General features: G+C 39.0%; 1 protein-coding gene across 11 annotated transcripts in view; it reads left to right on the top strand.

Moving 5' to 3' along the window:
• Positions 1 to 25544, top strand: part of PHF14 (PHD finger protein 14) — a 135729-nt gene that overhangs the window by 48811 nt on the left and 61374 nt on the right. For 10 of the 11 annotated variants that reach the window (XM_033165425.1, XM_033165428.1, XM_033165431.1 and 7 more), the window contains 2 exons: positions 4366 to 4416; positions 4545 to 4666. In XM_033165425.1, the coding sequence (XP_033021316.1) occupies positions 4366 to 4416; positions 4545 to 4666 (173 nt within the window). Of the gene's footprint in view, positions 1 to 4365; positions 4417 to 4544; positions 4667 to 17782; positions 18357 to 25544 lie in introns of those variants that run through there. The other variant, XM_033165433.1, reaches the window with a different exon arrangement.

Genomic DNA, 25544 nt, shown 5'->3' with positions numbered 1-25544 from the left:
GGCATTAAGATCAGTAAATAGAATTCTGTTTTGCCAGGGCCCTGCTGATTACTGGCTTTTGGATGGATTTTTTCCACTGGTGAAACCAGTTTTGTGGAATATCCTCCCTGCTGAAATTCCATCAGTATTGGCATTCTGTTGGCTCTTGAAAGCACACCTCTTTAGGCAAGCATTCTCCTAAACTTGACCTTCTGATCTCATTGTTTAAATTGTTTTTTAATTGTTTTAATTTAACTGACTTGTTTTATTACAGGTTTTAATTAAGAATGTTTTAATGCTTTGAATGAACTGTTTTATTGTGTATTTTAATTATGTATGGATTTTATAATTGTTTTTATAGTTGTAAACCACTTAGAAGCCATTTGGACATGTAAACAATCATAATAATAATTGGTCTAGCCTAGTCCCCTCTACTGTGACTAGTGGCAGCTCTCCATAGTTCCCAGTAGAGGTATTTTGCTTCACCTGCTACCCTGATTATTATAACTAGTATGCCAGAGATAGACCCGGGAACCTTCTACATGTAAAGCACTTATGTATTCATTCATAAGTCTGTTTTTAGAATCAAAGAATTGTAGAGTTGGAAAGGACCCTGAGGATTATCTAGTCCAACCCCCTGGAATCTTCTTCCCTGTTTCTGCATAAATCTACAAATGGTGTCTTTAAAAAACTGAATAAAAATCATAAACTTGCCCAATGTGTTTTACCCTAAAATATGCATTTTTGATACATTTTTAGAACGAGCAATATGTCTCAAAATTTGGAAAAGTGTGAAAATCAAAATTTAAATTATAGTCCAGGAAATGTGAAGTGGGTCTGTTTACTTAAAAAATATATGGACCAAACAAAATTCTCAAGCATCCCTGGGAGAAATTTTAGTGTGCGAAAGTATGTTCATAAGGAATAATAAATGATTTGAAATATACATTAGGTAAAGGGAAGGTAAAGGGACCCCTTACCGTTAGGTACAGTCGCAGACAACTCTGGGGTTGCAGCGCTTTATTGGCCGAGGGAGCAGGCGTACAGCTTCCGGGTCATGTGACCAGCACAACTAAGCCGCTTCTGGCGAACCAGAGCAGTGCATGGAAACGCCGTTTACCTTCCTGCCGGAGTGGTACCTATTTATCTACTTGCACTTTGACGTGATTTCGAACTGCTAGGTTGGCAGGAGCAGGGACCGAGCAACGGGAGCTCACCCTGTCGCAGGGATTCGAACCGCCAACCTTCTGCTCGACAAGCCCTAGGCTCTGTGGTTTAACCCACAGTGCCACCTGCATCCCTGAAATATACATTAGGTGGTACTTATTTTACATAATGCTAATTTTAGAGGACCCCTCATTTTATATGCCACTGGTTTAAAACTTCTTAGATAATTCCTTTTACAGCAATCAGGTTCTGATATTGGCAAGTAAATAGGTTCTAGAAACGCCCAGCAGACCTAATTGAAAGGAGTGTCAACTGAGAGAAGGGCATAGCACTTCTAGTGAAGAACATTTTTGAGCAATAAATTGCCATAGTCTGGAAGTGATTGATAAAGATTGAAGTTTCATAATAATGCATAATAGTTTTCCTTCAGTGTCCAGAAATGATCTGTCAGACAAGATACCAGAGTGCATGCACTCCTGACCAGGGTTGATCAAGCTTTTTATAATGTTGTTGAATAGATTTATTGTTCCCGAAATGGTGCTATTAATATTGCCATGTAAAAAGATTGCTCATTTATCTCAATCTGGACTTCTGGATGTGACTTGTTTGCTTGATCTGCAAACTTAAGGAATGTTGTTTTGGTTCACTGAGCCCTTTCATGCTTTTTAGTTGGTTTCCTTTCCTTGACATTGTAAGTGTAAACTAAATTAAATTATGTTGCACCACCAATTGGCAGTGTTGAAATAGTTGCCACTTCTGGTGTGATAACCGTTCCATCTGCTGTATGCTTATGGCCAATGAAAGCAGATGGTGTTGCACTTTGCTGAAATATGTTGCAGATTTCCAATTTTATAAATGGAGTGCTTGAATCAACAATTTGTTTTCCATGCTTGCTTGTTTTATATATATATTTTTTAAAAAAGTTTTGGTATTTCCATATGTCTTTTAATGCTGATAAATAATTAGTACGCTTCAGGACTGTCTGCCAATAGCTGTTGGCACCAGTCTTTGTATGCATTTCAGTCTGCATTAATTTAAAGCTGTATAATTTGACAATAGGGCTTGCTTTAATTGCCCTAGTTAACATTGAACAATTGGAATTCCCCTAGTTCAGATGCACTTCTTGCACTTAATGTCTCACTGAATTTTCAAGAGGTGCATGTGCAACTGGTGACGTAGATTTTCAAGAAATGCGTGTGCAACCAACTATATGTGCCCTTTATGAGTTTCATTGTTAATTGTTTCATGTATAAGGAATATGTTTAATCAACATAGACATAATAATGCAGTCTCCACTAATGTTTTGTAAGGATTTTATATGTGAATCCCATGAGACAAGAGCCCACCCACCCACCTCTTTTATTTTGGGGGTAGGAAAATCATTTTACAGTATGTTGGTACAAAGTTTTTAAAAAATCATACATTTAGCATGTGTTTGTACTATACATCTATATACATTTATAAATAAGAGACATCTTGGGCATTGAAATATTTATAAACTGTTGGTTCTTTTGTCTTCCCTACAGGAAGATAAGAACAGGCAGTATCTACCAGCTATCAGATCCTTAGTATCTTAAAACAGTTAGTGTGTCATCAGCACACACTATGTGGGTTTAACGGGGAATAGAGGGGGGCTAATTCTTGTATTGTTGCTTAAAATGTTTTTAATGGTGTTTAAGTACATTAAGCTGAGCAGGTACTTAAAGATTGATTTGGAAAGCATAGCTTATTATTTCTGAAATAAATAAAGTATTAAGCTTTTGCAGTATAGAGGTGGTTTGGTTGCACAGAAATTTGTATCCAGATTGTGGGAAGGCTACTGAACAAATGATTTTTGTAATCATTTGTAACAAATGATTGTTGTTTTTTTGATTGGAGACATGAATGCATGCATATTGCCATCAGCTGGAATTATTAGAAGGTTGCACATCTTCTGTAGAAGCATACCAAAACTGGAATGGAGTGATCATGCAATGGAATGATCAATGCTCTAACACAGGGGTCCCCAAACTAAGGCCCGCGGGCCAGATACGGCCCGTGTGAGCCAATTATCCAGCCCGCGACGACCGCTGCTGCCACCCGCTCTTACCGGCGTGGTGCGGCTGCCCATCTCTGGGTCGGCGTGGCGCCGAAAATAGCTCCTGCGCATGCACAAGCGTCATTTCCGGCGCATTTTTGGGTCAGCGGAGGCCCGTGCGCATGCGCAAAACCTATTTCCGGTGCACTTCTGGGTCAGCAGAGCACCAGAAATAGCTTGTGCGTGTGCACACGGGGCCTCCACAGACCCGAAAATGTGCTGGAAATGACACTTACACATACGCACAAGCTATTTCCAGCGCCGTGCCGACCCGGAAAAAGCAAGCGCGCGTGCGTATGTGCGCGTGCTCCTCTGGCCCGTCGCACAATCGGCGCCAGAGGAACCGGCCTGAGGCCGGGTAAGTTGCTGGCCCCCGCTCTAACATCACAGTTTGACCCTCTTCTCTGTTTAGGCATATGAACTGTTTTTGCCAGAATCTCAAGGGACAAAGTACTCTTTCTATTAGCAGAAAGATAATTTAAAGTCTTAATGGTTACAAAATAAAGGCTGCCAGCACATCTTAGTTTCAGATTCAGAATTCACTGCCAGATTCATGTCCTGTTCATCTCCTGTATCTTCCCAGTCATACTGTAACCTAGTTGTTGCAAAACAGGATTTCTGCTACAGGCAACCACCATTTTAGGCGCGACCAATATGTATGCAATTGCTCACACACGCAAAGTACTGAACCTGGAAGTAACCCAGAAACGTAACAAAAGGTGTCATTACAAGTGTGGAACGGGGGCTCTCCTGGTGCATTAGAAGATCTGGTAATATTCTAGGATGAAGTAGCCACATCTTCATCTTTGCTAGCCATTCCCAGCCAACTGATTCCACTTCCCCTTTTTTTCTTTTCCAACTTTTCCAATGTTCTGTGGCTGCTGAGTCATTGGACTGTTTCCCTCCCCCCTTACACCCCCCATATTTTTTTTTTGATACTTCTATAGATTTGGGGGTTTCACTCAAGCCTGCTGATATCTCCTCCTGGGTGTACATCTGTGCCATTTTGTCCATGTAAGGATTGGTACTTACCCCTAAATTTCACAAATAGATGAAACAATGAGCAGGTCATGCATGCTTGGTGTCCAGGTTTGTTCTGTTCCACTTGAATGTCATTAATTTTAAAATATATTTACTTTTAGAGAACTCGAGGACGAAAACGAAGCTACATTCCTGAAGAAGAAAAACCTGAGGTTGGAATTTTGAGAAATCAATTTATTTTCTGTTAAATTGGTGAAAATGTTGACATTTAAATGAATAATGTTGCTGAAATAAGACTTGTGTTCTTCTTCCACCTTTTTCTGTTTTCTTCTATTGATAGGAACGTATTCCTAGAGAAAGAAGACAAAGACAGTCTGTAGTACAAAAGAAGCCTAAGTCTGAAGATTTAAGAACCGAATGTGCCACATGTAAGGGAACTGGGGATAATGAAAATCTAGTCAGGTAGGTTTGATGCTGTGACCTTTTCCAGAGTGAATTAAAGTTCCATCTTCATCACTTTCTCATTGTGGCTGTAATGAATGACCTCTTAATACATAACTTTTTTAAAAAATCTAAATTGAAGGAAGCATTGCTTCAGAAACAGTGGTTTGATCCATTTTTTGACTTGCCACATAACTTTATCCTGTGGATTTAAATGTAAGTAACTAGAGTAATGTTTTCCTAACAAAAGAGAATTAATTTTCTTTTGTCAGGGTGAGTTACCAGGATTCTATAATGGGTTACAAAGGTAAACAAAGCACCCATTTTGACAGCTATCAATCTTCACCTACTGATCCTCTAGCATGAAAGTTTTTTGAAGTTCACTTTGCTTCATTCATGAGATACAAAGATCATTGTGCCCTTTTCTTAAATATTTCCAAATGTTTTATCTTAGTGCAATCTGGAAAATGCCTCATGTTATGTGTTCTTCTGATGAGCTGTTAAGATGTTACAGGGTATACTTTGTGATTCTGAATTCAAATCAAGAAGGTGTTGTGATTGTTTAATGAATTGTAGGTGTTAACGAATAATACTCAGATGGTTTTTTCTTAACTTCATTAGCTGACCCTTTGTCTGCCCTGAGAAAAATGAATGATTTATGAAATTCTGACTTCGCTTTTGTTATGCAATAAAAATGCAGCAGCTACCAATTTTGAATTTCTCTTTAAAATGAGAGAACTTGCAAATGGGCTCTGGTAAAATATACAGTGAGCAGGGAACTACTTCTTACCGTTTCTGTAAGGAAACACAAAAAGATTGCTTAATTTTGCCATGAACTTTTTGTTAAACATCTATGAAGGCATCTTGCAGGGAGCACAAATGAGACGCTACTGGGACTTGGGAGGTAAGCGTTAAAGGCGAAGGAATACAAACGGGGAACAGACGAAAGAGACAACTTAGCTGCAAGTGAGCTTAACTGAAAGCCAAAAGATATCTGTGATCCATTTCATACCCAACACTAAGCCAAGCTATTACCTACCATTAACATGCAAATGTGAAGGTTCCTGGAGAAGAGTTCACAGCTCCATTGCTCCTGCTGTTACACTGAGCCTTGGTTTGGTGTATCATCTAAACCCAGACTTGTGGTTTTATCTCACTTCAGACAGACCACAAGCTCTAGCCCAAGTTTCTACTTTTTAACCAAGGGTCTGAAGGACACAAACAGGCCCAGTTCAAGAGGACACACTAAGCCAGGCATAGGTAAACTTAGCCCTCCAGATGTTTTGGGACTACAACTCCCATCATCCCTGACTACTGGTCCTGTTAGCTAGGGATGATGGGAGTTGTAGTCCCAAAACATTTGGAGGGTCGAGTTTGCCTATGCCTGCACTAAGCCAAACCATGGCTTAGTTCACAGCAGTGCAGCAGTAGCAGGACTGGGGGAGGGGCAATTCAGCTGCTGTCCATGTTAAGTCATGATTTGGTTTGGTGTTACGTGCACACTGAGCTGTAGTGTGTCACTTTTCTGCTGAACTATCTCAAATAAGAAACTTGGAACAATATTCAAGTACTATGCATCGTTTGCTTCTGTTTGGGTGCAAGGTTTGGAGGGTTCTAAGAAGAATGAAGAACTACACTATGACGTGGAAGTTCAGTGAAGTAAGTGCAGTTATTTACTGAGAATGAAGGACTATTATGAATCCCATTGTAGTTTGCTTCTCAAGGAATTTAGATGCTGCAGTGAGGTCAAGCTAAATCCTCTTTTTATTTCTTTTGTGATATCCTATACCTTCACATATTAACTGCCACCACATGTCTGCCCTTCTGAACTTTTTATTAAAAGTACCTCGATAATATACTGTGGTTCTAAAAAGTTGGCATTTGTGTTATTTTTGCTGCCTACATGTGTCTCATCATAGTTTAACCAAAAGGAGAAGATTGTTAGAAGTCTTCAAACTTCTAAGAGAATCAAGTAATTCTTTTCTGCATTATTCTCAATCCCAGTGTTTTAATAAACTCCAGAAGTTTGCTCTGAGGATTTATGAGTTTATGTATAAACTTTACAGCTTAAACCTTTTGTACTTCAGACAGGATGCTTTTTGAACACGACAGCCAGAAAATACATGTCAGTATTAGTGCACGGGTGGCACTGTGGGTTAAACCACTGAGCCTAGGGCTTGCTCATCAGAAGGTTGGCGATTTGAATCCCCGCGACAGAGTGAGCTCCCATTGCTCGGTCTCTGCTCCTGCCCACCTAGCAGTTCGAAAGCACGTCAAAGTGCAAGTAGATAAATAGGTACCACTGCGGCGGGAAGGTAAACGGAGTTTCTGTGCGCTGCTCTGTTTCACCAGAAGCGGCTTAGTCATGCTGGCCACATGACCCAGAAGCTGTATGCTGGCTCCCTTGGCCTATTGAGCGAGATGAGCGCCGCAACCCCAGAGTCGTCCGCGACTGGACCTAATGGTCAGGGGTCCCTTTACCCTTTACCTATTAGCGCGTGCAGCAGTGATTTAGTCCATGTAATTGTCTGTAACACCTTGACTTATAGTGATAGATTTATGCAACATGACTCTCTAATTTAGCCAACTCAGTTTTTTTATTGACTTGTCCACTTTTTAGTTGAGACATAGTCCTCCTTCGTTATCCTATAAAAACCACCTTTCTCACACCTTTCATTGGGAGGATAGTATTTGGGACTGCAGGAATACAAGTTTGGAACAGTTGTTTGAGTAGTCCTATCATTTCAACAAGGCTTGTTATTAAATATATATATTTTGGCCAGAAGTAAAATTCCACCATCTGTCAGTAGGGTGCCTTTGTTTTAAGAACGCACTTAAAAAAAAAATGGGTCAGAAGAATATCTTCTCTTCTATCTCTCAGCAGTGGCTAGAACTATTATCGATTGAATTGATCTTGCTTCTCAGACTGTATTTAAGAGGATGTATATGATCAATTCAGGTCCTTTGTCCTAAGAAGCCTCCTTGACTTATGTGAAAACTTCACCATATTGCTGAAGCTCACCTGCTAAAAATAGTTTCTTCCCAAGAAACTTTGGAGGTTGCTCTTATAAACCTACAGTATAAATAATGCCCAATGTGAGACTTTTGAACTTGTGAGACAATGGGAAGATGCTTCTGTGTTCATCTAAAATACTAAGTGATGGTTGCTCCCTTTGTTACGTTGTGATATTTTCATTTGTGTTTTGTCAATATAGTTATTGGAAATGTTATTTGTATAAGAAGGCAAATACATTCATGGTGCTTTATGTATTATGGGAGACATTATATGGGTGAGGTTACTGAAGCTGAATCTAAACAAGGATTCAAATTATTTTAACTGGCAGTTCTCATGACCTGGAGTGAATGGGAAGCAGTCGTCTTTTCTGGGGATCAGCCTCTCCTGGTTGTTCAAGTATGCAGACTTGCAGTGCTTCTAGGCCCATTACTTGACAGCTAGAATATACTACAGTGGTCTCCTGGAAACAGTGCAATTATGCACCAGGTCTATGATGTCTTTCTTTAGCCCACAGAATGCAATTTAAGGTGCTAGTTATGGCATTTATATTTTAATACCAGTAAGGCTGCTCTTCTCCCTTGTGTCTTGTTGCAGTCTCTATGATCAATCCAGACACCTTTCAAATGTTAGATCCATATGCCAAGATTATATAAAGTGAATTCACAGGGTCTCATTATAGGTGACTTACCCACTGTAACAGATTTTCATTTCTTCTGAAGGTTTGTCAGACTAACAAGTTGGAGCATTTCCCCTGTTTCATAATTTATTTCTTTTTATTATTTATTTAAAACATTTACCGCAACAACCGATTGTCATCACATTTTACATGATAGAATTGTGCAACAGTGAGAACATCTTCTCTACAGTTTTAGCGACATTCTTTCTTGTAACAGGGCATTCTTTGAGTAACTCAGAATTTTCCTGTTTGGGTTGATCACCAGTCACTAAAACATGAATTGGGGTGTTGCTTATGCATGTGTTGAAATTTTAAGTTAGGAAAGAGTTGCATTTTAAATCTATTCTGTTTATATGTAGCAGTCTGAGAGTTTGTTTTGCTTCCTTATATAAAAAAGTGTTGTGCTGTTCTCCTTTTTTATAGTTAATTCTATCTGCCATGGGTGATATGGGTTACAAGCTAAATTAATTCAATACTATTCAAGCTGCATTAATATCTGTAGGAATGAGTAGTAGGTAGTCCAGGGATTTTGACCATCATTGCTTACACAGAAGCTTTATAGATTTTGATTATTTTTTTTGGGGGGGGGTCCCCTCTAAAGAGCAGACTCCCAACAAGCACTACCCAAGCCATTTCACAAACTGCTTTCAAAAGTCCCCTCCATTTCTAAAGTTATTTGCCCTGAGGCAAAGCAAGGATGGGTGGGTTGCCATTTCAGAAACACAAATCTAAAGTCTCATTTTAGGTGCACCTGATTATATGGATTCTTGCCACGGATTTTTCATAGAAATATTTACGTAAAAGTATTTTTTCTTACAAAATGTTGATTGGTGGTTGCCATCGCAGTAGTGAGTACTGCCTTGTGTGATTCTTTGTAACTTTGACAGTACAGCTTTAGGCAGGGATAGGGAACCTTTGGCCAGCCTGTACGCCATTGCAGTCCTTGGAGCCTCTGTTCCTCGCCACCCTCCTCCTCTTTGCATTCTGCTCTGGCTGCAGAGAGGAGGAAAAAGCAGCAAATCTCAGGTGATAGGGGCCTGATCTGGAATGGGATCCTGGTATGGCGGGCTAGAGGAGCTTAAAACTTTTTACCACCACTGTGGCCATGGCACAGATCTAGCTTCTGCACCTGCAAATTGCATTGCTCCCAAAGAATCCATTGCAGTGAATGCATTCTTTCTTCCAATGGAAATTGCAGTAGGTCCAATCCAGATGACTGCCCCAGGGAAACAAAGGTTTAATGCTCTTCTACCTCCACACCAGGGTTCCAATCCAGATTGGGCCTCTAGAGCTTTCTAATTGCATTGCAGAGGAAGCTTCCACAATGGAAGGTTTTCTCCAAAGCAGATTGGATGAGGTAGAGAAAATGAATGCATAGGATGTGTTGTGTGTTACTGTGGATGGAACAAGATGGGGTGTGTGTGTGTGTGTGAGAGAGAGAGAGAGAGAGAGAGAGAGAGTGAGAATGAGGGTGGGGTGGTGATGCACACCACTTGCATGCAGCCCCTGACATTACCTTTAAAGAACTGCAACTCCCTTGATGGTGGGTTGGGGAGGTTCTCCACCTCTTCTATATCTGATTCCCCCCCCCCCAAGCTATCTGAAAGGGTGTGACTCTTTCAAATATACACATTAACTATTTCTTTGTTCTCTGATCTTAGAGTAGTACATAGATGCAAAGGATTGCAGTTGCTACAGGGAAACTCATGGCAAAGAAATGACTAAAGAATATCTAAGGAAATAAACTTAGAGCAATGTCAAAACATCATGGAGTTATTTTAAACGAATAGCCTTGCTTAAGATAACATTTTTTAAGCAAGTGTATCCATTTTAATGGCTGTGTATGAGCATTGCTGTGAATGTGTACAGCACTCCAAGGCCTTGTTTATTACTGCTGTCAACATTTATAGATGAATCATTTTGTGGAGCATTCTATTATCATTGAGAAGTCCCTGTCCTACTGCTCGTACCCTACTCTGTTTTGATGTAGCATCTACCTATGTGCTTCTTTGGTTGATTTATTTCGTTGCTGCATATCACTTTGCCAAAAAAAAAAAAAACTTGTGGAAGAACAGAGAGATTTTCAACCTCAGAAGGAAAACTCAGTTCTGAGCAGGCATCTCTGAACATCAGGAAACGAGATAATATAGATGTCTCTGGTTCTTTGGAATTAATACTTCTGAACAATAAATAACATATTAAATAGCATTAATTGGATATCTGAGCAATGCTAGCTCCTGGGATGTGGGAGGGGGAAAGTGGGATTTGGATTTGAACCATACCAACAGGTGGCATAAACATTTCCATTATTGCTTTGGATCTCGGTCTTGCAGTATAATTAGTAGAAAGCTTCTGAGTTTGTACAAATGCTGGTTGTTATAAGACTAATGCAACCCCCCTCCCAAGACTTTAGTTCATTTAGTAGAGTGCTTCCAGAACAAAATTGTTAAGTTTGAAGGGATACAAATAGCTAAAATGTGATGCAAAATATATGGGAACTGCCTTTTAAGTGCTAATAGTAGTATTTGAAAGTCCAGTGCCACAAGCGATTACAGTGTATCTGGGCTTGACAGTCTTGTGTGTGAGGCATTTATGTTTTGCATCTTTTCATGAACTTCTCAACGTGGCATATTTTCCCTCTGGAGCTGCAAAAGTAGCAGGCAGTTTCTTTTAATTCCCGCTGACTTTCATATCTGCGATGAAACTATGCTAAGAGAATATATAATGGAAGCAATGAGTTGACATTGCAGGATTGTGTAGTAAGTGACTTTTACCACTGCACATAAACAGAGCAGTTATTCTAAATCATAGCATCGGTTTCAGTCAGATAACCACTAAAATCACTGCACTGTGGTCTGCTGAAAATGCCATCATCCTTCATCTGCCACATTAAGCCTGGGGAGAGCAGGCAGCAGTAGTGCCTGCACTGCTGTGGAGAGGGATGAGCCCTGAACCAAGCGAAAAGATGTTCTGGAAGAACAGTAACCTTTCCTATGATGTGTGCCTTTTCCATTACATTTTTGACACAAAATGCTGCCAAATGATTTAACGGTGACATTTTGTTTTGCTGACTTTCCCTTTTTCTCATTAAAGAGAAACAAAAGTTGGCTTTGGGAAGGAATGAGTAGTCATTCGTTTTAAATTCTGTTACAGGAAGCCTAATTTGTAAAATTATTAAATGTAGGATTTTCCTGTAGCCGAGCTTATGAAGGATTTTGTTTCATTCTTTTTATTGTGTTTCTAAAACAAGTACTTATCTCCTGTGATAAGGTTAATTTCTATTGTCTTCTTTTCCTGTAAAAGAAATTGCACATTATTTCTAATTACTGAAACCTCCCATATTGGCCTATGACACTCAGCGCAACACTCTCCCATATTTGCTCTTCATAATCTGATATATATATTCAGAAACTAGTTTAGAAAGGTGCACTGCAGCAGCAGGCATAGTACCTGAAAGGGTCACTTCCTGCCACAAAATGTGGACATTTTTTAATTGGGAGTAATTCCCTCCCCCCAATAAATTATTGATAAAGCACAAAAGCTTATATGCATCTCAAATTATATATAGTTTTTTAAAGTAGGGAAACAGAAAAAGGTATCTTCCCCATATGTGATGCACACATGTATTGGCAGAGTTGGATTTTCTTCAGTGCAAGCTAGTGGTACTATGGTCAGTGCTGGACCTTGCAGCGCCCTGTGCAATGGCAAGATTTGGCACCCCTTGCTTTCCATGTTCTAGTCTAAATTATAATAGTGGTGCCCCCGTAGCTCTGTGTCCGAACCAGTCGAGCCCCCCCCCCCAATCTGCCTCTGCTACAGTTCCCTTTGCGTCTCAAGGCCCCCAAGTCACCCCCCCAGAAGAATAAAGACACAAGGACACCGAATTTAGGTTAATGTTAATGGGCAAAATTTAAGCCACAACTTTATTGGTTACCGAATGTGAGCAGTATTGGCTTAGGCATTGGCAACAACAGACTATAACTGACTCCTGCCTGCCTTGTAGGAAGTCTGGTAAGGGTAAACCACCAGTAGGGGAAGCCCTGCCGATGTGGATCAACTCAAGGGAAGCCTTGGAGTCGCACCGTGGCTTAAATCTGCTCCAGTCATGCCCCCAAGTGACCTCATTGGCTGCCTGGCAACCTGATAAGGCCGGGGTCTCCCCCAGCGGGGCACGGGACACTGTCCCGCCCCCATGCTGTGGCGGGAGTCTAGGCGGCCTGACTGCAACATGTCCCCACCCGGAAGTGGCGCCGATTTGTAATTCTTTTGCTGGTGTGGTGAGAGTTATTCTTTTTTTGGAAGACATAATGGAATCTTTAATAATTAACTTTGTTCTCCTTATTCCTGCTCTGATAAGTTTTGGTTTTGCGAAATTAATTAAAAATAACTTGAGGTGTGAAAACAGAATAAGCAGTATATTAAGGCATGCTATGGTGAAAATTGCCAGCCAAAATTTGTGACATTGCAGTAGGATACTTATTCAATACCATGTCTTCTGAGGACCAAAAGGCATATCATGCTCACACTGTGTGGCATGCACAGAAGGATGTCTGAAGTGTGTGTGTGTGTGTGTGTGTGTGTGTGTGTGTAATCAATTATCTGCCTCCTGTTTAATAGCTTTACATCTTTAGTATAGTTGTTTAAATGTTTATGAAATGATTAAACACTTACCCTGCCTTTCCACTATATTGCACCACTCAAGGTGGCTTATGATCAAGATGATGAAAATTTAATATACTAAAGCCATAAACTAATACAGTAAAGAAACAAAGCTAGGAGTATCATATCCAAGAAAGGGAGCAGGGAAGCCATTCCCAAAGAAATTTGACACAATAATCACAAACACATGTACTGACATTTTAAATACTATGGCTATGTTAGCCACAAATAATATTGTGCAGGTTCATAGAAATTACATTCATGCTTTTCTGTTTAGTTCTCTATGGTTTTCTAATTTGATATTTGATATTATGTGCTTCCACATTAGGAAATACAAATAGTGTAAATATGGTGCCTTTATGAGAAGTATGCAATTATTATGAGTCATAGTATAAAACAAAATGCACAATTGGCTGTGTTATTGCATACAAGTGCAAACCTACATGCCTCAATATCTGTAAATGATCACCATGTTTTAGTCCACAACTGTTGAAAATCTCAAGCTTTTCTGACAAATGTGCCATTATTTAAAAGTACACTACTACTACTGAAGACATTTGTGTTTGGGAAGGCTTTCCCTGTGGTGTAACCTAGTCATTTACGGAAGATCATTTTTTATATTTGATTCAATGTTTGTGTCGTTTTTGAGTTTTTTCTGGATGGTTTTATTGTTTGAGTTTGTTGAATTGATTTTAATGTTCTTAGACTTTGTGTTTGTTTCTGTGATTAGATTTTCCTTTACAGGAACTTACTGTTTGACAGGTTGTGTTACATTACTTTAAATGTTTGTTTTAATAGTTTGAGATAGGGGACAAATGCTCACATACTATCCTTCATTTGGCCACACTTCATCCTTCTCAGTTCTAAGTGCAGAGTTTGTGTCATTCATCTTTTAACTACGCATGCTTATAGCAAAGAATAAACTAGCACAGCCATCTTCATTGTAGAGGCAGTTGCAGTAAACTGTTTTTTAATTGAGGTTGCAGAGAAAGGGGAGAAACAGCAACAACAAGAATTTCACGTCTAGTGCAATAAAAATATGCCATGAGTCATGGGAAATCATGATGAGAAGGTTATAAAGATAGCATGGAAGCAGCTATCATGTGCGGTGGGAGCAGTGAAGCAGCCATAGCAATTTGAAAAAGCTTCAGTCTTTTTTAAAAAATAAAAATCTCCTAGAAAGATAGTTACATGGCTGCTGGTCACCATATGTGACAGATGACAATTCAGAAGAGAAGCCACAGACTACCAAAAGTCACAGAATCCACGTGGGAGCTGTCAAAAATTGATTGGAACAATTCTAAGAAAGGAGAAAAAGACATTTCCATGACAAAGCTATAGAGTGAAAGGAAGAGAACCCGACACTTGTCAGGATAAGTTTCCACCTTCCCCACCGCTACATCTTATTTATGAAGATGAGGGTTTTCCCCTCCTTTTTGCAAGAGGCCGGTACTGGATTAACCATTGAACCTAAAATACTAGAACTTAAGTATACGAACTTCGATGCTAGTCACAGAAGATGGATTACATTCAGGATGTGTCTGAAATGGAGGAAAGAAATGACTCCCATTCCTCAGTCTAGCAGGCAGCATAGCTATCAGCATTGGGAAAACTATAAAAAATGAATTGTAAAACAGTCTAGGAAAGAGAAACAACTTGTTCAGAAAAGCATCCATGGTTCTATCTGGACTAGACAATACAGCACATCTCTAAAGGCAAACAAAATAGACACACACCTTATTGCAGATAGATTGCTTTACTGTGAAATATTTTTCACAACATATATAAGTTTATATGTTTAATTTAAATCCGTTTGAACTAGAGATGTGGAATAATGTATCTCTCCACAATTGCTATGAGGGGCATATTACCACATGGAGGGTTTTGCAGGTTTTAGGCAATGATCTGATTCTTGGCTTTAATTATCTAGGACCCCAAAAGGTAAAGATATCTTTTTTTTTACAGGAAATGTCCAAATTACATTTAATTTAGCCCTCCCAGGCTGATGGGGTTGCTGTGGATCCCAGCAGCTGTATGTTTAATTTACTAAGCTATCAGAAGTCTGGTGGAGCCCTACAGAACTGAATGGGAGTGGAATTACCAAACATCCCAGCTAATTAGAGTTCATTCTATTCCCATCAACTTCTCAAAATAGGGTAGGGGAAGTAATTTTGCATTTTGCTTGTTTAACCTTTTTGGATTTCAGTTTCCTTTTTGCTTATGACACTTCAAGTGATTTAGTTTTTGGCATAGCCTAGGTTGGCCACACACAAGAGATGGCTTCATGGTAGAGTGATATGTCTGCATGCTCAGGCAATGCGTTAAAAATGCGGGTGATGTCAGCATTTTAGAGTAATGAGCAGAGCTTGCATTGAAACCTGTCCAACCTCACAGGGCTGGGGAGAGCGCTTGAACCTGTTTGTCACATCTAAACAACCAGATATGGCTCAGAAGGTAGAGGATCTTATCACATAAACGGTACTATCAAGAAGGAACCAAATCTGAAACTACAGCAGGTGTGAAGTTAAAATGTAGCTGTCTGTACAAAATAGTATACAAGTCTTCCAGCTCAACAGTTTTCTGCCCATCCTTTTCCCATTGGTAATAGTGCATCTTGGTCACAAAATCTGATATTGTACAAACAGGGCCAACGAGTTTATACTTCCAGATGGCCTCACATTTGTAATCCGAGACCTTGATTAGTTAGTATTAAAATATATTGCTTGGTTGTTTTCTGTTTTAACAAAGATGCAATCCGTTGCCATCAGTTCCTTAATTTGACCAGAGTAAGGTATGCCATCATTGGAACCTAACTGCATTGAGTAAAGGAAGTTAGCATAATATTTTCATCTCATTCTAATGAAAGGAAACACAACAGGGGGTTGTGTTCAGTGGTAATGCTGCCCACACATTGTGTTAGATAAGTAGCTGAAGAATGAAGACACGCATATCAATATGTAAAGGAGCTCAGATTTCATGTCTAATCATGAAATCAATCAGTACTCTTCCATTTAGGTGGTGAATGACTTGTTGGCACAATTTTCTGACTTCAGATTTCTCTAGGTTGTCAGTGACAAAGGACATGTGGCAAGGTGTGCAAAATCAGTTTCTTAAAAGCAAATCATTTTTGTGCTCATTATGTCTACTTGGTTTGATTTTATTCTATGTTTCTGGTATTGGTTTTTTGCTTTGCAATTCAAACATTCTCGATCAAGGGCTGAATATAGCAAACAAATATATATATACAGGTTATGTGCACACATTATCAGCATTGTATCAGTAGATAAAGAAGAAACACTTGGGCAGTTTCCCACCATTGCAATTTTCAATATGGAAAAGGTCTCATCACATGCTAACATATGTTTGTCAGAATTTATGAATTACTTTGTATTATTGTGAGCCGAAGCTATTTTCTTTCTTTTTTGCTTATGTTTGCATTACAACAGTTAAAAAAACAAACATTTTTTTATCTGCATAATTGTGCATATTTTGAGTTTTTTACATTGGATGAGGAATTTTAGTCCACACCCTCCTTTACCTGTCTTTTATTTTGCAGTGTTCATATTTAGCTCCTTATTTCTTAATGTAATAGAAACCCCATTATTTGGTGTGCATGATTTAGGAGTCCTCCTCATGTCGTCTTTCTGAAGTGGTGATCGGAGAAGAATTCAGCTGATTTGCCTATTCAAATCATTTCTTGCTATTATCCATTGAAACCTGTGGCACCTTTCATGTTTCCTTTTTTACTCTGAAGTCCGATACCCACTGTCAGACTCTTCATATTCTTGTCTGAGTCTTGCTAGGTCAAAAGTAAAATATGTAAGTGCCTTTCAGTTTCCCTTTGTTAGAAATTTCTGCTTTAACGCACCAGATGCAACTATCAGCGTGAGTACGTAGTTCAAGGTGTCCCCCCCCCAAAAAAAAATCTAATCAGAGCACATGTAAGTTTTCCCAAAGTTTTCCTGCAGTGTTTGAGCTAAAAGTTTTAAATATGAAACTTGATGGAATTAAGGGAAATAATGTGATTGGCATGTGCGGTGTCTGCCATAGAAACACCATAAAAATCACACTAAACCCGACTTGCTATATTTCCTAATAAATATTGAAAAAGCAGGAATCTGTAACTCAGAGGTCTGGATCCGCGGGTGTCTTGTGCAAGCAGAAATGCAATTTCTCTGCTGCAGCCCCTGTGCCTCATCACTATCCCTTGACCCTCAAAAGCTTTTCATCGGTGTGGAGGCTGTCATAGGGAGGAAATGAGTCTGAAAAGCCCCATTGTGCAAGTGGAGTTCCATTCATTTGTTTCTGGATCCAGCTCAGTAACTATAGATGCCCTATTGACATTATAAAACAATTGCTTCATGAGAACGCTGTATGCTGCTTTGTAATTGTCAATCAGCTCCTGCCTTTCCTGATTGGGCACAAGAAGTATAGTTAATCTGGTATATTATCGTGCTATATAGTTAAGAGTTCTGACAAGGAGAAGCTTGCTCTCTTTGTATAATCATGTCTGTTTTAATTAAAATCTTTTATATAGCCGAAAGGTCACCACTCTCCATTTTCCACACCTAAATGGCAGTTTCTTTTTTTAAGCACTGTGAATGAGGAGAAATGGATGATACTTAATGGCTAATTCACTTCCATATGCACTTGGAAATGTAACACTAATCCTAAATGGTCTCTTTTCAGTCTCAATCTGCTGTGATGTTGAAATGTTTCATAAGTCACTAGAACTGTTAAAAATGGTAAATGTTAATCTTTTTTTTCTTATCACTTTACTGTGTAGATACTCTTCATGAGACACTACTCTGCCACAACTCATCCCCGGAGGCAGTCCTGGAAACTACTTTTATAAATGTGATTTTAAGCTGTGGATAAGACTTTCAATAGAACACAAACTAAAGGAAAACAGTGTATTTATCCCTTCCATATTCCTAGTTATGACAAAAACTTGAGTTTGCTTGCCAGGTCTTGTAGAATGTAACCGATTGGTATGTTACTTGGACTGACAAGGCAGTTAATTTACTTGAATTTTTTCCCCTTTGCACTAATCAGGCACATTGGTATGTGCTTTTCTGGAAAATACTGGATAAATGTCTTGTCTGAAATGTTCTATTAAGTAATTTTGTCTCCCGTTGCTAGTCTTTGGCAAATGATGATGTACAGTATTTAGAGTCACTGAAGAGTGACAGGAGCCTATGGGACTTAAATACTTTATGTGATGTTGTTGAATAGGAAAAGCAATGCTTTGTCATTTGTTGGCTGCTCTACTTTTTGTGCCTCTTAATAAGCAAATTCTTATATAAATATGTTGAAGAGCTATATGTAAAAGGCTTGTTTTCTGTAAAAGTGTTCGGTATAGTGGCAATCAGATATCTGTAAAAGAAAAAAACATTTCATACATTCTCATGATGAAGTAAGTTTTGCTATGTAATAATTGACTTTGTGCCTATTGGTATGTTGTGTTAAAAGAGTCACAGAGTGAAAACATTTGACTTGAGAAGAGGGGAACCCAAATCTTGTGGGTTTGTCTCAGTGGGTTTGTGTGTTCTGGAGTGGGGGTGCTTCCTTTGAAAGCCAGCAACAATACCTATACAGCAAGCCTGCAACATACATAGAGGTTACGTTCTGGGTGTTGCGTCTAAAGCCAAAATTGTATATAGTCAATACACATTGCGTTCAGCAGTGGGTGGGTTTGCCAAACCCTTTTCCTACCGAACAGACAGCCCCTTCCCACCCCATTGTTGTTGTTGTTTTGCCAAGCTTGTATAGCTGTATATGCACAAGTTAAATGTGCATAAGTTGCAGGCTTACTGCATGGTAATTTGGGGAAGAACAAAAAGCTGGTCAACCAGTGTTACTGAACAAGAGATACCCAGTGGCAGTCTGTGTTTCTGTTTAAGACTTGTAAATTTTTCAGATAATTTACTTGAGAGCATAAGCATTTGAAATGCTTATTTTTGCCCTTCTTTGAACAAAGCTGTTTGTGCATTTGTACCTGTGACATTGAATTATATAAGTTGCGATCCAACAAAGATACTCATGGGGCTGGTAGAACTACAAGGTTCCTTTGAAATATTCATTGCTCAAAGTATTCCATATGTCATTGTTGAAAAAGCAAGCTTCGTTTTAAAGTGAAAATTGGCTTGGCTCTTCTGCAGTACAGGAAATGTCAAAGAACCCTCCCACTAGGTGGGTGTCCTCCTTATGCACACTAATCACTTTGTTGGATCACAGCCATTGTATTGGAAATTATTCGGTATATGAAAATACGGCGGTATCTTGGAGCGTTTTGCAAGGTATATTTTATAATCAGAGTTATAAACCTGGAAATTAGAATAATAATAGCTGTATAAAATAACAGGAAATGATACATTAGTGTATTTTCATGGTTATGGCTACACGCTGTATCATATTTTGATATGTTCAATAAAATAACTAGATCTCCTTGGTTATACTGTTTGAAATAAGCATTTTGTCAAGACTGTAATAACATTGTGTTCTAGATATAAATATATATGCACATTAGAATCGGCTGAAAAGAGGCCAGATACATCAATGTTTTGGCTAAGGTTTGGTATAAATGTTGGCATGTGAATATAAAACTTATTCTGCATTAAAACATTTTATATTTACATGCTTATTTACTTCTTTAAAAGAGTTTTTCCTCCAGAATGGCTTGCACAAGAAAAGGTGCAAGATGCCGGTATGGCTCTTGTGGCTGGTTGCACAGCAGACTGCTATAGCCCTGATATTTATTGTTGCACAACAGGCTTCCACTAGTGTTGCAGTGGATTTCATATTAAGGAAGCAGTATTCTTGCGCTTACACTATCTCAACAGCCCTTGAATTAGTGGTCAGAAAACATTGACTCTGGGCCAGAAAATTTATACATTTTTTTGTCTTAGCCTGAGTAGAGCTTAAATAGTATATATTCCTATTTAATATGAGAAGTTTGCTAGTACTGTAAATATCTGATTAGTGATCACTAATAACTGATATAAAAACAAATACATTAACTCCTGGGTGTGTGTGTGTGTGGGGGGGAAGTTATTGATTCCCATGCCTCAGTCCAGCCATCCTATGCCAAGTAGTAGGATTTTCACTATGCATGCAGAATTTACCTCTGCCTGAATTGTGTTTGTGTATTTTATTTTACTTTGCTTTGGGCAGATTCATAGTAAGCAGTTGGTTTTTCTTAACATAAGTACATATATTTTACCTTAGGTGTAAGAGCAGCTGTGTGTGTGCATGTAAAGAGTTCTTTGTTCACTGTGCATGTTGAACTGTTTATTTGGGTGAATTTGGGAAATCATGATTAAGGTGCTTACAGATTGACCTTATATATACACATTGCTGCTTGCCTTCAGTTTTTAGACTTTGTTTCTTAGTCGAGTTTCAGAGCCCTCTTTCAAAATACAGTCTACCTCCAAAGTCCAAAGGAATCCATTCCGGAAGTCAGTTTGACTTCCAGAACGTTTGGAAACTAAGGTGCAGCTTCTGATTGGCTGCCGGAAGCTCCTGCAGCCGATCAGAAGCCGGGTAAGCCGCTTTGGACGTTTGGGTTCCAAAGAACGTTGGCAAACCGGAACACTCATTTTCAGGTTTGCGGTGTTTGGGAGCCAAAACGTTCGACTTGCAAGGCGTTCAGGATTCAAGGTATGACTGTAAAGAGGGATACAGCCCTTTCAGTTAAGAGAGATTCCTTTGACTTCATGAAAGATAAACACAGACGTTGTAAGCAGTCAAACATTACATTGAATTCTATGCTCTCAGAATATGACTGGATTCTTTAAGTTGCACGTTTTGCTTATAGCTAAAACGGGATGGTCTTAAGGAACAGGGCTGATGCTGAAACATTTTTATGGGTTTTTAAAATCGGTGTGTTTTAAAATTCATTATTCAAAGGGCTTTGGGGTCATCAATACCTCTTTTGGTTAGCATTGTTGCTGGGTCACTACACACAAATGTGCTACAATTTTGTAGCATTCAGCAACTAACCAGTGTTACTGGACTCTGTATGTAAGAAACATTGCACTGTAAAACATTAAATGCAGGTACTAAGTATCTGAAGATATATTTCTATGTAACTTTTATTTCTGTTTCTCTTAAATTAGACTGGATTTGCTAGTGTTATTATAATCAGATACCTCTTCTAAAGAAAACTGCACTATGCTGTGTTGAGATGTAGTAGTGTCCTTATTATTCAACAGGACAACTTGGGATGTAGGGTGCCAATCTGATTTGTATTTGTATTGCTATTTGCAACAACTACTTTGTGTAATTCACGGTGGGCTGGTAGATGTATGTTACTGGATGGGCATATGACTTTAAAGTTCTGCATTTGCAAATGCTGAAGTGAATGATGAAAAGGTTGAAGAGATCCTATGCTGTCAGGAAATAGGTGTGTTAAACTTGAAGAAGTGGTTCTAGAAATGTTCAACATAGAGCAAATGCTTGAAAATTTAGCAGCTGAATTTCTATTCTGTGTTAGAGTAGCAATAGTGGGGCAGTTTTACTAAAGAGATGCTTAGCATTCATCTTGCTTTATATCTGAGCTATCTTAGTACTAACATAGGCTTGAACTAAAAAGAAAAATGATACACACACCTGTCTGACTGCTGTCATTGCTCTAAAGCATATTTTTAACTAATATGTAGAGTTGGATACTTGTGGCATGGAACAGTACTCTTGGGATCTGTGCCTCAAAGCATCTGCTTCTTGTTGCTGCATTTTAAAAGAGAGCTGGTCCATAACTTTTATGGTGGTGTAAAATCCTAAACTGGTTCAACGTTTAAAGGCATTCCAATTAGGTATTCAGATACCCATTAAGAACAATCCTTTATTGCTTCATTTTGTGGAAATTTTGTATTTCTTTTTATAAAGTCGTGATACCTAGCATTACCAGCATGTATACAAAATTTACTTGTCTGCTGTTTTTTTTAATTGTATGCTATGTGAATAATTCTGTGGGCATTGTAAGTGAGAGAGGTTTTTATTTAACCTTTTGCAAAGCAACATTTGTGAAGTTTTCTTTACAGATTAAGTTTATTAATAAAGAGTTGTTAGGAAATTACTATGAGAGCCAAAGATGGTTGTGGCTGTCTTGTGAATGCAAGTTTCTTTTTTATATATTATAATTCAGAGCTTTGATTCTCTACAGTGACTTACAAATATGCAAAAAAACAAAAACACCCAAACATTTTTCTTTAGCTCTTCATTTAGACAAGCCCAGGTCCTCTTCCCCACCCCCATGTTCATTCTAAGACTTCTGCAGGCCAGCTGATAAGATTCCCTCCTCTGCAGGTAGGCGCAATGTAATGAAATTGGACGTGCATGCTAGGCTTTGTAAATAGAATGAGATTGACCCCCAGCCATTATCTCATTTATCTGATTTACATGGTAAAATCAGGATCTACAGTATTGATTAGAGCATAATTAGCTAATTATGAGCAGGAAAATGCAGACTTATGTGGGGTTTGAGCACAGCAGGCTGAAGTGCTGAAAGATTTCCAAGGGCATGAGCAGATGGAGATCACTTTATTAAAGAACAAAACAGACGTGTTTCAGGTATGGAAGTGTCTAATCAACTTCTCCTGCTGTGCCGAGATACTTGACCTCAATTCAGTATTTTTGTTTGTGAAAAAGTATTTTCTGTCAGCTGCTAATTTTTTTAAAAAATATTATTTAACCTCTCAATCTGACTGAGACAAATAGTAGGGCTGTTTCTCCTTCTGTTTCTCTCCAGTTTGCAGTGTTTACAGGGCTATTGCTTCCATAAGCCAAGGTGACCCTCTTGGCTCAGTCAGTGGCTTGGGAAGGGTAGTGGATCATGCCCAGCCACCCCTGCTGCTAGGACATCTCCAGGGCTATCCATAGAGATATGTCTGTATCTCTGCCATTGTGCACCAGCTCCATTCAAGAAAGAAAAGACTAAGGTTGGGCTTGGGTGTGCCTGCTAGCACCTGCAATTTGTTTGCAGTGGCAAACAATAGAAGTTTTAACTTATTCATAAACTTTAAATTGTATATTTGCTGCTGCAGTGAAGCACCCAGTGGCAGTCCTAGAGGTGTCCTTGGCTGTTTTGCCCAGTCTTCCTAGCAGTTCATTGGGAGAAGATGACCACCCAATAAGCTTGTCAGAGCACCAGTGCTGCCACTGTCGCAATGGAAAAACGGGGGGTAAAGCCACAGTCAGAAGGATGAGGTCATAGTGGCATTTGCTAGTCCGCTTCAGACATCATTATATTTTGGCCTGGTTGTGGCTGTTTAAAACTAGAATTTAACAGCTTGGCTGACTATCTGGGGTTAAGGATAAAACCGATTTAGTTCTGATTTACAGTATCATGTTTAGTAGTTATTTAACCAAATACATCGTTTTAACATTTTCATCTCAATTTTTAAAAAAATAAGAAACAGAGGGTTTAAATCTTGTAGGCTGAACTTAGCACTTGCTACGGGTCAACTGCAACCCTAGCAAAATGCCAAAAGCAAGTTACATTATCTTACTGGCATTAGTTAAACACAATCAAAGCAGTATTTGAAATTAAGCTGCCAGTGTTCAGACGTTTGAGGTTTGCGACTCTCATAGAACAGACTCCTGTCTACCATGCAGCTAATGGCCTGGTCTGCACATTACAGTAAGCCATAGTTTGTGACAGAGGTGGGGGAACCTCATGCTTAGTGGCCAAATGTGGCCTTCTAAGTCCCTTGAAAATCTCCTTAGGCCATACAACCACATGTAGTAAGCTAGTAACAAACAACCACATGCAGTAAGCTAGTAACAAAACAACAGGCACTGATGTGCCTGCAATGCTAAGCTAGTTTCCTTCCCACCCACTGTGACAACAACAGAAATGGGAGAAGCTAAGGGGACTTTCAAGCAGTGTGCACCAGCACTTTGCTCATTCACATTAAACCATGGTTTACTTTTAACCATGATTCAATGTGACATGCAAATCAGACCATAGTGGGGTGTGGAATGAAGCACTTTTGGGAGCAACCCATGCTTTTGCCCTTCACTCGAAAAACATTTCTCCTCTGATGCATTTCTTCCAGTGGGTGTTACTCTCAGGGCCCTACCATGAGGAAAAACATCTGAACTGAACCAGCAAGTTGTCTGGGTGGCAGAAACTGCCAGGGAGAGTGTGGGTTCAACTTTCATCTCTTCTACTCATTCACTCAAAATAGCTTCTGCCCCATCCCCTGCTTCATATTAATTGGGCAGAAGAAATATGGCTGTATCATATCAGATTTTGTATGGCTGTGAAGACAATTGGTTCTTTAAGGCCATAGTTTCTCATTAAATCAGACAAGTATGGTTTAACCTCTTTGAGTGCAAACTACAATATAAATGGGGAATCTGATCCTGCTTCACACATTATGAAGTGCAAGGAATGAGTGGTGGTGGGGAGCATGTTCCTGATCAAATAAGCTATAATTTTTTAGACCAAGAGAGTTATGTCTGGTCTGTGCCTATGGTGGATGAACATGGTATGATGAAGCTGCCATTGCCCATGATGTTCACAGTGATTTCTTTATCCAATTTTCAGGTTTTTGTAGTGCTTCAAAAACCTATTTTCCCAAAGATAACAAGACAGGAAAAAAATAAGTCTGTGCACCATATGGGCAGCGATGGCTCTATCATACCACCTTCAACTCTCCAGGAAAGAAGCCTCCAGGTCCTTAATTTATTGTATGTGTTTACTTCAAATGTTGTCATGTTCTCTAACATATAAAATAAACTGGTTGAATTTGGAAAATGCACCAACCCTACCAGAAAACAAGCTAGCATTTTAAAACTGGTGGGCAGGGGCTAGTTTTCAACTTTAAGAACTTTATATATAAATAACCAGCACCCTGAGAATTCTGATTTGGAAATTGTCTAAAGTCTCCACACTTGAGTAATAGATGCCTCTTTGAAACCATGCTATAGTTAGCTTTATTATGTTATATTTATGTTGAAAAAATATTATGTATGCCACTATATTTACACTTTTCCCTTTACAAACAATGAATTTCATTTGTTTCTTCAGCAACTCTTAGGCATTGTTGTTCACTGTAAAGTATTTCTTTCTTTCTTTAAAATATTTTTTTATTGCATATTTTGCTTGAAGTCCCCATGATGGCTTGTTTTTACCATGCTTGGTAGTGATAGTTGTTACAGCAGATATTTCAGCTTTCTACAGTATTTCTAACTTTTCTGGGAAAGGATGACTTCTGGGGAATACAAGTGCTTTGTAACTTTGGCGGTTCACATGTGTCATCAAAGTTTAAAAACAAGCCATGGTTTATTGTGAAATCATACTAAATCATAGTTTGTTTATAACAAGGGTTTAGCATGGCATACAAACCACACTTATATTTTGATTTGCTTATACTTTTGAATCACTTTCCTTCTTGTGGTGGCATCAAGAGTCACCTCGGCGGGAAACAACAATATGGTGGAGTTGCACCACAAAAAATGTTTTCTTTGAGGTTTAATCTGAGCCGTTGATTTGTTTGGAGTTTGGTAGCTAGGAAAGAGGAGTTCCCTTCAGCCAGGCTGGC

Source organism: Lacerta agilis, chromosome 12 (assembly GCF_009819535.1).
Source record: "Lacerta agilis isolate rLacAgi1 chromosome 12, rLacAgi1.pri, whole genome shotgun sequence".
Classification (NCBI taxonomy): Eukaryota; Metazoa; Chordata; class Lepidosauria; order Squamata; family Lacertidae; genus Lacerta; species Lacerta agilis.
Note: the sequence above shows the minus strand (reverse complement) of the source record. Positions and strands in the feature narration are given on the sequence as shown.